Source organism: Sorghum bicolor, chromosome 3 (genome assembly GCF_000003195.3).
Source record: "Sorghum bicolor cultivar BTx623 chromosome 3, Sorghum_bicolor_NCBIv3, whole genome shotgun sequence".
In the NCBI taxonomy this organism is placed as follows: Eukaryota; Viridiplantae; Streptophyta; class Magnoliopsida; order Poales; family Poaceae; genus Sorghum; species Sorghum bicolor.
The window spans coordinates 66,600,768-66,617,462 of record NC_012872.2 but is presented as its reverse complement, the minus strand read 5'-3'; the positions used below and the strand labels follow the sequence as shown (position 1 = coordinate 66,617,462).

General features: G+C 43.4%; 3 protein-coding genes across 3 annotated transcripts; all 3 read left to right on the top strand.

The window, feature by feature from the left end:
• Nucleotides 4,217-7,540, top strand: LOC8085429 (selT-like protein). Its single transcript, XM_002458672.2, has 4 exons — nucleotides 4,217-4,542; nucleotides 4,646-4,716; nucleotides 5,991-6,306; nucleotides 7,174-7,540. The coding sequence occupies exons 1-4, from the start codon at nucleotides 4,375-4,377 to the stop codon at nucleotides 7,330-7,332; spliced, it is 714 nt and encodes a 237-aa protein (XP_002458717.1). The 5' UTR covers nucleotides 4,217-4,374; the 3' UTR covers nucleotides 7,333-7,540.
• LOC8085428 (probable phytol kinase 2, chloroplastic) lies at nucleotides 10,487-12,965 on the top strand. Its single transcript, XM_002458671.2, has 6 exons — nucleotides 10,487-10,861; nucleotides 11,761-11,828; nucleotides 11,898-12,029; nucleotides 12,141-12,256; nucleotides 12,471-12,585; nucleotides 12,657-12,965. The coding sequence occupies exons 1-6, from the start codon at nucleotides 10,523-10,525 to the stop codon at nucleotides 12,832-12,834; spliced, it is 948 nt and encodes a 315-aa protein (XP_002458716.2). The 5' UTR covers nucleotides 10,487-10,522; the 3' UTR covers nucleotides 12,835-12,965.
• On the top strand, nucleotides 13,094-16,648 carry LOC8057749 (ammonium transporter 2 member 2). The gene is made up of 3 exons (XM_002458670.2): nucleotides 13,094-15,502; nucleotides 15,586-15,871; nucleotides 15,970-16,648. The coding sequence occupies exons 1-3, from the start codon at nucleotides 14,831-14,833 to the stop codon at nucleotides 16,527-16,529; spliced, it is 1,518 nt and encodes a 505-aa protein (XP_002458715.2). The 5' UTR covers nucleotides 13,094-14,830; the 3' UTR covers nucleotides 16,530-16,648.

Sequence of the window (16,695 nt, the reverse complement as noted above, 5' to 3'; positions counted from 1 at the left end):
GCCTCGGCGGCGGCGGCGGCAGCCAGCAGTCACACATCTCCATCGGGGAGAAGTCAAGACACCACACCACCGAAGGCTGCTGCCGGCGTCGCATGTGTGTAGTACAACACTACAGTACAGGCCAGGCCTCAGGCAGCAGGAGAGGAAGGGATCCGTTCTGGCTACTCGGCCGGTGACAGCCAACTAACCCTGTTTAGATTGAGAACCAAAATTTTTTGATGTCACATCGGATGTGTCGGAAGGATGTCGGGAAGGGTTTTTAGAAACTAATAAAAAAATAAATTACATAGCTCATCAGGAAACTGCAAGACAAATCTATTAAGTATAATTAATCTATCATTAGCACATGTGGGTTACTGTAGCACTTAAGGCTAATCATAGAGTAACTAGGCTTAAAAGATTCGTCTCGCGATTTTCAACCAAACTGTGTAATTAGTTTATTTTTTTATCTACATTTAATGTTTCATGCATGTGTCCAAAGATTCGATGGGATTGATGAAAAATTTTTGGGTGAGTAACTAAACAGGCCTTGTTTAGTTCGGAAAATTTTTGGAAAATTGACACTGTAGCACTTTCGTTTGTATTTGACAAACATTGTCCAATCATATACTAACTAGGCTTAAAAGATTCGTCTCGTCAATTCCGACCAAACTGTGCAATTAATTTTTATTTTCGTCTATATTTAATACCTCATGCATGCGTTTAAAGATTTGATGTGACGGGGAATATAAAAAATTTTGCAAAATTTTTTAGTAAGTAAACAAGGCCTAACACCAGTCGTGGGCTCGTTAAGGCCTTGTTTAGTTCGCAAATTTTTTTATTTTTGGCTACTGTAGCATTTTGTTTTTATTTGACAAACATTGTCCAATCACGGAGTAACTAGGCTCAAAAGATTTATCTCACAAATTACAGGTAAACTGTGCAGTTAGTTTTTATTTTCGTCTATATATAATTCTCCATGCATGCGACCAAAATTCGATGTGACGGGGAATCTTGAAAATTTTTGCGAACTAAACAATGCCTAACTATCGAGAATTGGATCTCGGCGAGAGGAAAGCCAAGTCCTATCTGGTGTGCACCAACCTCTGCTTAAAAAGCAGAGGGCTCCACTTCGTGTACCCTTTTTCCTTGGATGCCATCATGCTTCTTCGTGCATGCAGGTATGCAATCCTGTTCGCTCTACAGTACCCTGCTAAGTACTTGTCCTTGTCCTACTTCGTTTCTTAATCACTAGTGGCCCTCTTCGATGCAGCGTGGCAGCCAACTAAAATCGTATCCTCCGCTCGTCTGCCGTGCCACACTTTCAGGTTCACAAGAAGCAGGTGCCGTTGCAACTCAAACTGTCGAGCCCATACATGGAGGAAACGGCAAGCAAGAAGGACGGACGACCGGAGGAGGCGCATCAAAGCTCGTACCGGGGTGGTGTGGCGCCGGAGCGGCCAGCGGCGCTCGCTCGTCCAGTCCACCGGAACAGGAGCGCGGCCGGCCATGTGCGCGGAAACTGTACAACGAAGCACTGTTCCTGCTGTCCGTGCCCGGCAGGGTGCGTCACACGGTATAGTCCTGCTCCAGCTACAGGCGATTCTTCGCAGGCAGGGCAACGAATGCCGCCTCCAATCATTGAAGTTGGTCTGGTTTAGACTTGTTTTTAGTTCACTCAGAAAGCAAATAGTTTTTAAGATTTTCTATCGAATCTTGCGGCACATGTATAAAGCATTAAATATAGACGAAAACAAAAACTAATTACACAGTTTGACTGTAAATCGGGAGACGTATTTTTAACCCTAGTTAGTCTATGATTGGACAATATTTACCAAAACAAACGAAAGTACTACAGTAGCGAAATCCAAAAAAATTTCACATCTAAACAAGACCTTAGTTCTAAAAAAAAATACAAAATTTTACAGATTTTCCGTCACATCGAATATTGCGACACATACATGGAACATTAAATATAGATAAAAGAAACAATTAATTACATAGTTTACCTGTAATTTGCGAGACGAATCTTTTAAACCTTATTAATTCATAGTTAGACAATATTTATTAAATATAAATAAAAATACTACAGTGTCTATTTTGCAAATTTTTTTAAACTAAACAAGGCCTTGCTCTGTTGCTGACTCGCATCGTTCGCTGCCCGCGAGGTGAGAGCTTTTTACCTGTATGCCATTATGAAAGATTGACCAAACCAGCAGGCCACTAAAAAGTTGTTTCGCACCACTGTGACCAACTTCATCTTCGACTATACCCGTGTGCCATTCCGTCTCAGTTTCGTTTGTTTTGTGACGTTCAAAAGATCAGACACGTGGGTCCCATGTAGAAAAATGTCCTTCTTACCTCTGAGTCCATAACCCCCACGCGGAGGCCGTGCTCGTGCTGCTTTCCGCGGGCGCTGTTCCTCCGAGGCGAGGGAGTCGACGACATTCAGGTGAGTACGTTACTTTTCTTTTTTTTTCTTATTCTTTCTTTATTTAACTTTTCTTTTCTTTTCTTTTTTTATCTATTTTTTTTCTTTTCGTGTTTCATGTCGCGGGATCGGCTTTCTTTTGTTTTCCATTTTTGTTATTGTTCTCATTTCTTTATTTTCCTCTTCGTTTATATTTTTATTTTTATTTACATTTCTTTTTTGTTTTAAGTGATTATTATTATTATATTAATTTCCATTTTATGTTTCTTTTATTTATTTTTTTCTTTTCTTTTCTTTCCGTTTTAACATTTTATTTCTAATCTTGATTTTTTAATTTTATTCTTTTTTTGTTTCGTGTGATTTTTCATTATGCTAATGATTTTTATTTTTATTTTTTATTTTTTCTCTTTCTTTTTTTCGTGCATTATTCATTTTTTTATTTTATGGTCTTGTTTAGTTCACCCTGAAAACCAAAAAAAAAAATCAAGATTCTCTGTCACATCGAATCTTGCGGCACATGCATGAAGCATTAAATATAGATGCTAATCATACTGTTTAACGGCTAAAACTTTTTTAGTTTAGGTAACATCAGATCTGTGACCTTTTGTTTTGCTGGTTTGGCGTAGCAATACGAAAAAAACAAACAAAAAAATTCATGATTAGACAGCAGGTGCCGGCGTGCCGCTGCTTTCCCATGCATCGGACGGGATGTCTTGCCAATTTCAGTGCCAGAGATCAGGGCTTTGTTTAGTTCCCAACAAATTTTGCAAAATTTTTCAGATTCTTCATCACATCAAATTTTTAGACATATACATAGAATATTAAATATAGACGAAAATAAAAAATAATTACACAGTTTGGTCGGAATTGACAAGACGAATCTTTTGAGCCTAGTTAGCCTATGATTGGACAATATTTGTCAAATACAAGCAAAAATACTACAGTGTCAATTTTCCAAAAAAAATTTGGAAACCCGCAGAGGCTCACCTAACTTTTAGGGCACCCAGATTAAGGTCTTATTTAGTTCAAAAAAATTTACAAAATTTTTCAAATTTTCCATCAAATCGAATCTTTAGACGTATTTATAGAGCATTAAATATACACGAAAATTTGACACACGGTATTTTAACCATACACCATATCCTGCATTTACCATGGTAGTATCCAAAATAGGCCGTTAGTGGCACACGGTATTTTGATTGGCTCGTTCATAGCGGTATCCAAAATTGGCAGTCAGTGGCACTGGGGACAAAAAAATTTTGTTGTCGAGACCAAGTAACCCAGGGGCATTCAAGTCTATTGCCAGGCCACTTAACTGCCGTTAGACTTCAAAATGGACGGAATGGCACACGGGTATAGCTGAAGATGAAGTTGGGTATAACGGTGCGAAACAACTTTTTAGTGGCTTCATGGTTTGGTCGATCTTTCATAATGGCATACACATACACGTAAAAAGCTCGCGAGGTGACCGTGTAGGACGATAGGACGTACGTGTGGCCCAATGCCCATGCCCATGAGAGAGTGCTAGCAAAGGTTACCAGCCCTGTCAACCTAAGTACGTACGCTTCTCGGATGAGTTGGTCCGCAGTGTCCCTGTATCGGTAGTCGGTGCTAGGAACTAGGGATCGCTGTAACGCCACTTTCAGCTCCTATCCATGTATCGTGACAGCGAAATGAAATCACTGGCATTATTGGTGAATGGCGATCGATCTCTGCCCCATTGCCATTTTGGGCTGGGCCAGCCAGCGAAGCCGCCAACAGGCCGGCGTGTGCGTGTCAACAGCGCGGCCCAACGCCTTCCCGTGCGTGTGCGTGGCACACGGTCACCGCTTAGACCGGCCCGACTCGTCAAAAATTCCTAGCTTCCTGTGGTCGTCGTCGTCGAGGTGTCCCCCCCTCCCTCTCGGCACCTCTCTCTCTCTCTCCTCCCCCGGAGAGGAGCGAGGAGGAGCAGCGCAGCCGCGATGGACCGCGTTCAGCTCGTGCTCCTGGGCCTCCCCATCCTCCTCTTCTGCTCCGACGTCGTTACCCTCTTCGCGCCTCTTCCGCCGGCGGCGCCCGAGCCCGACAAGGCCGCCCACGCTTTTCACCCCGGCGACCCCTCCGCCGCCGCCGACGCTTCCGCACTTGTGGTTTGTATTAGTATGGCTTTTGTTGAGTGATTTGGTGCCTGATCTAAAAATAGTTTGAGCTAATGGAGATTCTTGTGCTTTGCTTCGGCTTTCTCCTTTGCAGGAGCCACAGGTGGATGGACCTGGCTCCGGCACCACCGTCGACTTGAAGTTTTGCGCCTCCTGCTCGTACAGGTAACTCCATGTACTTAGTGTTGGCTTTCATAATTGGCATGGAGTTGGAGGAACCGATAACGATGACCTTCTTTGTAGTAGTTGCTGAATGGGTGGTCAAATCCATGAAATTTTGGTTGATTTACTAAAAGCTGGAAGGTCCTGTAGGCACGCAAGCATGGTTAACGCTGTTGGTCATACTGAAATCTACCACTTCTCCTCTGTATTGTACAATTACCCCAAAGATAATTAGATAAACTATTAGAATTTGTGTTGTACAGTTACCCATGCACAACAGGACAATTAAGCTTGTCTTTGCTGGAGTTATCATTGTTGGAATGAGCTTGGGCGGGTGTTGGCAGAGAGATGAGGAAGAAGAGAGGTGGGGGGTAAGTGCCTAGGGGACTAGCCAAAATTTCTTAAGCGGGTCATCAAAGAGATGTTATAATCCCAACTTACCTTTACAAGTTTTCCTTTTAAGATAATCTAACAGTACAGTATGGCTGCGAAAGATAAGCTTGCCACTTTGCCGGTGGATACCAGCGAGTCAGGATACTGATTTCAATGCATTCACCTCAGCTTACATATCTCTCAAACACTAGTTTCTAACTCTTTGTTTGTGCTCTTTAGTCTGGTGCGAGCATCAGAGTCCACACAGCATGGACTGCTCTCTGGGGAACGGATCAATGGAATATCTTTTAGTTCTAACTCTTCTTCATGGTCTTATTTGCATCCAACTGTGCTGATGGGTTACATGGGCTGTAAAAACAATGCACGACTACTTGTTCCAGAAAAAAAACAAGAATGATTTTTCTTCATGTACTTTGGTTGGGTTTTTTGGCCTTGATGCATACTGGTTCTGCTAGGATGACGAAGTGATTAAAAAACAAGAGGGGACATGCATTTGTATGCCATTTGTTCATTCCCGTGGCCTAATTGTCTTCTGTCTGTAGCTAAGATAAAATGTGATAAAAGTTTACAGTATGTGTGATGAATGTATATTCTCATGCGATCCCTTAAAAAGAACATCGAACCTTCTTTTGGTATTATAAACAGCTCTACAGATGTTGGTGCAAGTTCAACTGCAAAACCTCTTTATTCACATGCTTTAATAAAAATCTTGTATAGAGTATAGTGGTATGCCTTTTGTGGTTATGCTGTTGTAATTTTCTGCAATCATCATGCTTTCCCTTCCAAGATAAGGATAAGTTTACCAAAGATTCTACTCCTTACCTAGTTGCTCCTGTGTATATATTGTATAAAAGAGATTGCTGATTTCATGTCAAATTTTGTAGGGGGACTGCAATGACCATGAAACGGATGCTGGAAACCTCATTTCCTGGGATTCATGTTGTCTTGGAAAATTATCCTCCACCGTTCCCCAAACGTGCACTCAGTAAAGCTGTACCCCTTCTTCAGTTTGGAGCGATGGCAACATTAATGGCTGGTGATCAGATATTCCCTAGATTTGGAATGGTTCCGCCTCCTTGGTACTACTCACTTCGTGCTAATAGATTCGGGACCATGGCATCAATTTGGCTGTTTGGCAATTTCGCCCATTCATTTCTACAGAGTTCTGGTGCCTTTGAAGTTTATTGCAACGGGCAACTGGTAGGTTCCTATGAATACCTAATTTTGCTGCAATATCATTCTGCAGTACTTTACTTTTATTTGCAACATTATATTTTTCTGGAATCATTTCTTGTCGACTGTTTGCACTTTGCTGGGCACTGAAGCTTATTTGCTTTACTTCAGTGAGCTATTCTATTTCCTCTTGATACAAGCTAGTAACATTTTGCATCCTGAGGTAAACTAGTTTCTTTTCCTGGATCTCTGAACTGAAATGTGAAGGTCAGGTCATGTTTTTGCATACAATGTCTTCATATGGTGGTACAGTTATCAATTGTTGGTCACAAAGCTTTGGAAAAAGAGCAACTTATTCTAGAACAGAGGAGACAGCAGAGTTTGTTATGTTTATTTGTATGACATCTGTGCTTTTCTTTCTCTTGATGGAGTCAAAGTACTAGTCTGTCCATTTTTTCCTATGTTATCACTACTGAAGTGTTCTATTAGCTGTACTTATGTTGCATAGTACTGTAGCCATAGCCAAACAATGAGACTGAAAGAGGTACTATAAATGCAATAAACCAAGTAGGGGAAATTGTTGAATGCAATAAATGCAGGGTAGGTATTCCAAAATGACAAGTGGTTGGTGTTTATAAAAATAGCCTGGGATCTAGGTTTTTCCATCATATAGAACAGCAAGCTTCAAGAAATCTTATATTCTTATATATGCAGTCCATATGGTTCATTCATGCAAATGCTAAACATGATGAGCAAACATAGTTCTTTAAAGTGCAGCTATAGTCTTACTCTTTTTCACATGCAGTGTTTGAACCATTCCTTCATTCTCCTTTTCTGTAACTGATTTTCTTATGGATCTGTCTTGCTTATGCTAGCAATTTCTCCACTTTTCAGGTTTTCTCCAAACTGTCTGAGCAGAGGTTTCCTAGTGAGCTTGAGCTACAAGAGCTCATTGGCAGTAGGATACCGGATCCTCCGATTCTAGAAAATCTGGAAAAAGATCTGGTCTTAGATGATGCTGATGCTGATGCTGATGATGCCATGAGAGACTAGCTTGCCTGTTTGTTACTAAATAGACAGAACTTCAGAGTTTCACAACTTAATTGTCAAAAACACATTGTCTTATAATTTAAACTTCATTTTCCCCACTTATGTACATACAGTACTAGTTATACCATAGCTATGTAATAACAAAGTTTTCTGTTGAAGTGGTGTGAACTCAGAACTATCACAGATTGAAATAGCTTATTGTTTGCTTAAAGAGGATACAGACTTACACCATACTACTTCCGATAGAAGACAAATACCTGGGGCTAGCACTGTCTACAGAAATGCTAGCGTGCTAGGTCAGCGTGCAAATCACATGTTATTTACTGAACGAAGACAAACTACAGCTGGACTATCACATGAAGTCGAGAAATAAATCAATGTCTTCGTTGTTTGAGATTGATGGAGAATATGAATTACATCAAATTTTCTCAAATCCTCATGTGCCTATGAAGATGGAGAGAGGAAGCAATTGCCCTTGGTTCTTACTCGTCTTGCCAGCCATCCTGTTTTTTTTTCCCTCTACTGGTTTCTCTTCCTCTTCTCCAACTCTTATTTCTTCACCACCTTATTGTCTTCATTGTTGATCATCGTAGTGATCAATTGCTCAACGTTGCGGGTGCACAAGGCGAAATTGGCAGACATTGGTCGATGCAATGCACTAATGCAGTGTGGACTCTTTGAAGTTGCGATGTGTGAGCAAGTTTGGATGGCTGGTCAAGGGGTCTCTCCGTACGTACGGTATGGTACAAACGTTATCGGTAATGATAACGTTATAGTTAAGAAACGCGTGAGAGTACAGTATATTCGTCAAACAATACAAGTTTTACACCGTACGAGTTCGACCCGGAACATGCTGTTTGTACACACTTTTTTCAGTTTCTGTTGGTCTCCACCTGTGTGGTGCTGGTAAATTTCTTATGTGTACTATGCATATTCTGTAAGTGCGAATGAGAACACTCAAAACAATGGCAGCTCTTGTTGCTTGGTGCATTGGTCAATACTGATTCGATATGCAACAACCCCATACATCCTGAAAATGAGGTAATTTTAGGTTTGTTTTAGCCAAACTATCCAAAATTTGGCTCAAACAAATTATTAATTAGAGTAAATTACACTCACAATACAACAACTTGTATGGTTGTACCACTTTAGTCCAACGAGTTGCAAAACATGTAAACAGATGCACATACTTGTTAAATGTGCACATCTACGGTTGCATGTATGCCACAAAGAAGGATCAAAGAGACGACTAGAGAGGAGGTGAATGGGGCCGAATCAATATTTCTCCAAGAGAAACCAGCCATTTCTTATGTGTACTATGCATATTCTGTAAGTGCGAATGAGAACACTCAAAACAATGACAGCTCTTGTTGCTTGGTGCATTGGTCAATACTGATTCGATATGCAACAACCCCATACATCCTGAAAATGAGGTAATTTTAGGTTTGTTTTAGCCAAACTATCCAAAATTTGGCTCAAATAAATTATTAATTAGAGTTAATTACACTCACAATACAACAACTTGTATGGTTGTACCACTTTAGTCCAACGAGTTGCAAAACATGTAAACAGATGCACATACTTGTTAAATGTGCACACTGGTGCCAAATGGCAAAAGCAATAGGTGGAACGGTTCTTCAATCTTGCATGTATGCCACAAAGAAGGATCAAAGAGACGACCAGAGAGGAGGTGAATGGGGCCGAATCAATATTTCTCCAAGAGAAACCAGCCACCCATGGTCAGTCCTTCGTGCCTCGGTCCCTCTAAGCCTCCACATTTGTTCTTCACCGCTACTAGTCTATTAGCACGAACTTTGCATACCTGCTCCATTGCCATCGATCGTCTCAATGCTCCACACATGCACATTGCAAGACAAGAGACATGTTCCACAATACCGACTCGCGCAATGATTACTCCCCACGCGAAACCAAAGTTTGATTATCTCCTGACAATCACTCATTATTCAAAGCACACCTGGAAACATCTCCGCCATATGTTTCCCACAAACGACGTATTTTGCCACCGTGACATTTCAAGCTTGACATTTTAGCTTGTTAATCCTTTAACAGGTTCCCAATCTTTAAATCCCCTTTGGAACAAAGGATTTACAAAATATGGAAATAAAAAAATAGGAACGAAATGTCCTAACACTTCAAATCCTATGGGGCTTTAGATGTCTTTGGAAGCAGCGTAGAAAAAGCACAGGAAACAAAACAATGAGGCTGGAACTCATGTTTAGTTTCCTCCAAAACTCCTTCACAATGGTACAATACATAGGAATTTCAAAGGAGGAATCGTTGGAAAACATTCCTTTATTCCAAATGACCTTTTAGAAATTTTTAATATAGAGATCTTCTATATTTTCCTCTATTCGAAAGGGGGCTAAAAGTTTTCTTCTATTTTCAAGTCTCTCCTCGGCAAGGATGTTGGAGTTAGAGTTGAGTACTGTGCATGTCAAGCCTTCTCTCCATTTTTTCCAAAAAAGACAAAAATCGAAGATGAGCCTTTTATATGTATGTCATTAAAAAAGTTAGTAATTATATATAATCTATTAAAAAGTTGAGTTGTGCCACTGCTTTGAACTCTTTTGCTCTCTACGCCACTTCTGTCAAATTTGACTCTAGAGGTGTTAAACTGTAGGTAAAAGTTTAAAATACCCTTATGTCTGAATATGAAATTAAATTTTTTTAGCATCTTAACGATTTCAAATGAAAAAACTCAAAACTAGAGGTTTATATATAAATATATTTTTTTGATTTCATATACAAATATGATTTTTAAGACATATTAATCATATCTTTTTTTGTACGGAATTCAATGAGTTATCGAGATCTACAACTTTGTAGTTCTGAGTTTTTTTATTTAAGGTAATCAAAATGCTTCAACAAATTAATTACATATTCAGACTTAAAGGTATTTTAAAATTTTCATACTCACAATCTGACAGCTAAATTTGACGGAAATAGCGCGAAGGGCAAAAGATTTTAGAGGGGTGGTAGCTATAAAAACTTAAATTTTTTAATAGTTTATGGATAATTATTAATTTTTATAATAACACGTAAGTAAAAGCAAGATCGCCCATCTTGTGGTTCTCTTTTCCTCCACGCCGTCGGCATGTGCAAAACTGCAACTCCAGGGACCAGGGTCGTCGACTCGTCGCCATCAGAACGCGACGACGAGCACGAGGGCGGGATGTTCAGTCTCGGGCCTCTCGGCGCCCACACCTCGCCGCTGTCCTGCTCCACATACCACGCTCCCCTACTCCAATCCAGACGCCTCTCTCCCTCACCCACTGCCCCCGCCAGCGCCGCGGCCGCGTCCTGCGCGCCTCGCTCACTCTGCTTCCTCCGCCGCAGGAGCAGCCGTTTCGCAGCGGAGCGGAACCGGAGGCCTACCATGGCCGCCGCAATCTCGCTGGAGGCCGGCGGGGGCCTGGCCCACGACCTAGGGTCCGCAGCCGTCACCGCTGGTGTCGCCCTCGCGCTCCTCAAATTCTTCGAGGAGATCGCGAAGCGCGGCGTCTTCGAGCAGGTTAGCCAGCTACGCCCTTCGTGTATCGGGTCGCCCCTTCCTTCTGCGCTGCGCATATCTTCGCCGAATTGCGCGACTACGAGACTACTAGTACTAGTGGTAGCGTCAGAATTTCACTAGAGTACTAGCACTAAGGAAGTAAAGAAGCCACTGCTGCATTACACTGATGAACGAATAACAGAAACGAGTTGGGAATACTTTCTATCATGTGAAATGTGCTCGTCTGTAGTACAATGTGCATGTTCAAACTACAAAATGATGCGGTCGCTCGTTGTTGTTGAACCCACTTGCGGAAGCTGAGAGTACCAACATCATCACGGTACTAGCAGTCAGAATCAGTTGGGAATCGGTACTATCCTGTGAACTGCAATGAGGTATTATCGCAGAGAATCTTCTGTATATAGTCCTCTAAAAGTGATCCTTGCTCCTTCCGAAGTTTAGAGACCACTGAAATGAGGTATTATTGCAGATTTGCAGTATACTATTGTTCATGTGACACAGGAGAGGAGCTATACGGTGCCAAATGCTAAGTATTAGCTCTGCCTTTCAGAAGGGTTTTTTTTTTTGGGTTGCATTATTACTCTGAGATAGGATATTCTAGGTGCAATTGGTGATGATTGATGAACTAGTAGCCAAATCCCACATAAATATCTTAAATTGCTTAGTGCCAAATGATGAGATTGGGTCTTTGTATTTTCTAGAACAATACTGAAATGAATTCTAAATTAGTGAGAGTTCAGCATCTATTATTCAATACATTTAGAAAGAGTAAAAAGTGCATTCTAGCAAAAATTTGTGAACAATACATTTGTCGGAGTAACTCAATTTATGAGCAATTTCAAGCTGAAGTCAAAGGGCTGCCTGTATGTATTTTAAAAATGCACTTTGTTTTTGTGCAGAAACTCAGCAGGAAACTTGTTCATATAAGCGTGGGCCTGGTGTTCTTGCTTTTTTGGCCTCTTTTTAGGTAATAAGATTCTGAAACGCCCCAGTCATATATCATCATTTTGGTGTCAGATATTGACATTTATTGCAGCTCTGGATGGTATGCTCCTTTCCTTGCTGCGCTAGCACCAGGGGTCAACGTTATAAGGATGCTTCTACTGGGGCTGGGACTTATGAAAAATGAGGCTATGGTTAAATCAATAAGCCGCTCTGGAGATTACAGGTTCACTTACATATACCGATATCTGGTCATTTGATACTTCTATGCTCAACTTTCCTGCTCGTACTTTGATCTTCAGGTCATGGCACTCTGGTAATTTTCTTTTGAACACAGGGAACTTCTCAAGGGCCCACTGTATTATGCTACTACTATAACTTTTGCCACGTCTGTATTATGGAGAACCTCACCAGTTGCTATAGCACTTATATGCAACTTATGTGCTGGGGATGGTATGTTCATATATCTTTTGATCCTAGAATAGCCCAGCATAATGTATTAGTTCCTTGACATAGTTACTGGAAACTGTACGCATTAATTTGCGCCTCTTTCCTTTATAAAAGAAAAAATCGTTCTATTTCTGCATATTCCCAACAGTTTCATACTACAAACATGATAGTTAATTAATTGTCCCTGCTCTGCTGATGTTGACTTATGCATTCCCAGGTATAGCTGATGTTGTTGGGAGACGCCTAGGTAAAGAAAAGCTTCCATACAATCCCAACAAATCATATGCTGGAAGCATAGCAATGGCGGTGGCTGGTTTTCTGGCCTCAGTTGGGTAATGTCTGACCTTTACTGAATTCTCAGTTGCATCAACTTATTTTTAATCATTCGGTCTCATTTATTCAGGTATATGCATTACTTCCACACTTTTGGTTTTATTGAGGAAACATGGTACATGGCTTTAGGCTTCCTTGTGGTATCTGTAGCTGCAACACTCGTTGAATCACACCCCATCAGCACAGAACTGGATGACAATTTGACTGTTCCTTTAACATCATTCCTAGTTGGTAGCCTCATCTTTTGATGTTTAGGCTCAAAGGACATCTTAGATGTTTCTCCATCATGTTGTAATTATGTAAAACGTTACTAAAATAATACTATAATTGTGAGAATCTCTACCTAGAGTTTGGAGAATATGTTCACTTTTGTTTATCATCCAGCATTATACTCCTTTGGATAGTAAATTCAGAGTATAAGTCAGTTTTAGGATATGTGCTGGTCAAACTTTCCAAAAAAAAGAGGAATTTGGAGGGGCTAATGCCCCTACAGTAAATATACTGAAAACAGACCAAAAGGTTGAAGTTACAAAAGGTTCAAGAAACAAAGAAGGAAAACTTTTGAAATTTTACCATTGTATATAAATAATTATGTAGATTAAGTCATAACTTCATTTACATGATGTATAATGCAAACCCTTTTTATGTAGAAAAGTATAACTTAATAGAAATAACTAGTGAGGTGTCATATTGAAGACAGTGTCAATGTTCATAAACGACTTATATTTCTGTCCAGAGGGAGTATATGTTTTAATATATCCAGTCATAAAGTCTTCTTTTGGACATAACTACAGCCAAAATTTTAAACCGACTGCTTACATTGGTTTTAAGAGTTAGATTGCTTATATTCATTTGTATAACTATGTTACCAAATAAATTAGCAACAGAGTTCTTTTGAGTGTTGCTGTCTAATATATGACCTGTGTTTGTACCCTGAGTGAGCATGAATGCATGATCCTTTGTCATGTTGGGCATCTTATTAGTTCTCTTGTTAATCAGGCAAGCTTGCTCACATAGTTTTGTGAGGTCCTTTTCTTTTCATCTTATAGCCAATCACATTGCTCCAAATAAATGTCAAGAGGTAATTGTAGTGATTATTTCGTATTTTCATTTGTTTGAAAAAGGCATTTATTTCACCTTATAATGAACTAAAGCAAGGAAACCCACGTATCTTGATGAAAGGGCAAGGTTATCTTTGCTTCTCTAGGCTCGTTATGGTCAACCATCATCGGTTCCCCTCATAGAGAAATCTAGTTTCTTGTTTTTCTCAACTCTCACAAGGCTCTTTCAACTGCTTGCTGCGAGATATTATTATATTAATGAGTGCAATCAGTTCCGTTATGCTGATGACTCAGCCGTTTATCTCAACTTGGTAGGTTGTTAATCCGGGAATGCTGGACCGGAGGCAGACATGCCTCCCAGCATATCAGTAAGCTGGCTAATCGATTAAGAAATCCATGTTGGCTTGTTGGGATTTTACATTCGCATACTTCTGTTGGATCGCGGATCAAATCATTACCTATTGAGGATAGTTCCTTGGACTTCGGCACAACCTACATTTGTGTGCCATATAATCCAAGTTGTGGTTTACAAAAGAACAGAATGGTGACATCCTGTGCCGGATCATACCAATCCCTACCTGTTTCTTCATGCGCACCCTAACACAAGTACACAGCCTCCAATGCCTTTTCTACGATAAAAAAGATGAGGCCTCCGTACTGATGATCTTTGAACGAATGACCGTGGAATATATATATACTGAATATTCCCACACTGCGTCTCCAACGCTACCAATCTTCAGACTTCAGAGTCGAGATTCCAATTGCATCACCCCGACTGGTACCTGGTTAAGGCCTAAACCTTTTGCTACAGCTACGGTTGCAATGTCTTTCAGTACATCACTGCAGCAGCAGCTTCTAGCCGCAGCAAACTTGTAGCGCCAAATTTTTTGAAGAAGAAATAGGTCAGCGTTAGAGCTGCCAAGTTTGACCCGGAACCGGTTGTGGTTCCCCCACACTTCGTCCCCACCACACGTCGTCGATTCGAGCGCGCATCACGTCTCACGAGCCTCGCCTCCGAGCTGGCCCAAAACATTATCAAACTCAACCTGCACTAGATTAGCCCAAATTCGCCATCTCAGCTTGGAACCCATGGCTATTAAACACCCCTCTCCATTTATCAGCCACTTAGCGCACCGTTGTTCACGTACTCCTTGGAAGCTCTCGCTCGAACACCACTAGCCAAATGCACGTCGCGTCCACCGGAATGGCGTCGCCACCGGAGCCCGGGCCGTACATGCCCGACCTCCCGGCGGTGCCGGCGTGGCTGAACAAGGGCGACAACGCGTGGCAGCTGGTGGCGGCCACGTTCGTGGGGCTCCAGTCCATGCCGGGGCTGGTGGTGCTCTACGGCAGCATCGTCAAGAAGAAGTGGGCCGTCAACTCCGCCTTCATGGCGCTGTACGCGTACGCGTCCACGCTCATCGTCTGGGTGCTCGTCGGCTTCCGCATGGCGTTCGGCGAGCGCATGCTCCCGTTCTGGGCCAAGGCCGGGCCAGCGCTGACGCAGGACTTCCTGGTGCGCCGCGCCGTCTTCCCGGCCACGGCGCACTACGGCCGCGGCGGCGCGCTGGAGACGCCGCGCACCGAGCCCTACTACGCGCAGGCGTCGCTGGTGCTGTTCGAGTTCGAGTTCGCCGCCATCACGCTGGTGCTGCTCGCCGGGTCGCTCCTCGGGCGCATGAACATCAGAGCGTGGATGGCGTTCACGCCGCTGTGGCTGCTCTTCTCCTACACAGTCGGCGCGTTCAGCCTCTGGGGCGGCGGCTTCCTCTACCAGTGGGGCGTCATCGACTACTCCGGCGGATACGTCATCCACCTCTCCTCCGGCATTGCAGGCTTCACAGCCGCCTACTGGGTAAATCTCACGTTAGTACGTAACAGTGTTACTAGCAAATCTGTACCAGTACCACTATGTCTATGACAACGAGATGCTGACAGGTGGGCCCGAGACTGAAGAGCGACAGGGAGAGGTTCTCGCCGAACAATATCCTTCTCATGATCGCCGGCGGCGGGCTGCTCTGGCTCGGCTGGGCCGGCTTCAACGGTGGCGCGCCGTACGCCCCCAACATAACCGCGTCTGTCGCCGTGCTCAACACCAACGTTAGCGCCGCGACGAGCCTCCTGACCTGGACCTGCCTCGACGTCATCTTCTTCGGCAAGCCCTCGGTGATCGGCGCGGTGCAGGGCATGATGACCGGGCTTGTCTGCATCACGCCCGGCGCAGGTATCGATTTCATCTCGAAACATTCGTAACGTCCTGTGATCACAGAACAACACACATGCACATGGTGATGCCATGTTGATTTGCGTTGCGTGGCGCAGGGCTGGTGCACACGTGGTCGGCGATGCTAATGGGCGCGTTCGCGGGCAGCGTCCCGTGGTTCACGATGATGATCCTGCACAAGAAATCCTCCCTGCTCATGAAGGTCGACGACACCCTGGCCGTGTTCCACACCCACGCCGTCGCGGGCGTGCTCGGGGGCGTCCTCACGGGCCTCCTCGCCACCCCGGAGCTCTGCGCCCTCGACTCCCCCGTCCCGGGCGCGCGGGGCGTCTTCTACGGCGGCGGCATCGCGCAGATGGGCAAGCAGCTCGGTGGCGCGCTCTTCGTCACCGTCTGGAACCTGGTGGTCACCAGCGCCATCCTCCTGTGCATCGGCCTCTTCATCCCGCTCCGCATGCCCGACGACCAGCTCATGATCGGCGACGACGCGGCGCACGGCGAGGAGGCCTACGCGCTCTGGGGCGACGGCGAGAAGTTCGACGTGACGCGCCCGGACGCGACGAGGACCGGCGGTGCCTCCGGCGCCGCTGTGACGGAGGACACGGTGGAGCAGCGACTGACCAGCATGGGTGCCAGAGGTGTCACCATCCAGCTGTAGCTCCTCTCCGTGGCTTGACTGGCCAGTGGGCCTGGGCTCTCTGATCTAAATTGCTACTGTACTCAGTACTCAGTAACTAATAATTCATTGATAGATCCTTCAAATTTCAAAAAAAAAAAGACCGGAAGAGGAAGAGAGCCAAATTAACAATGCGGCCCATGCTGCA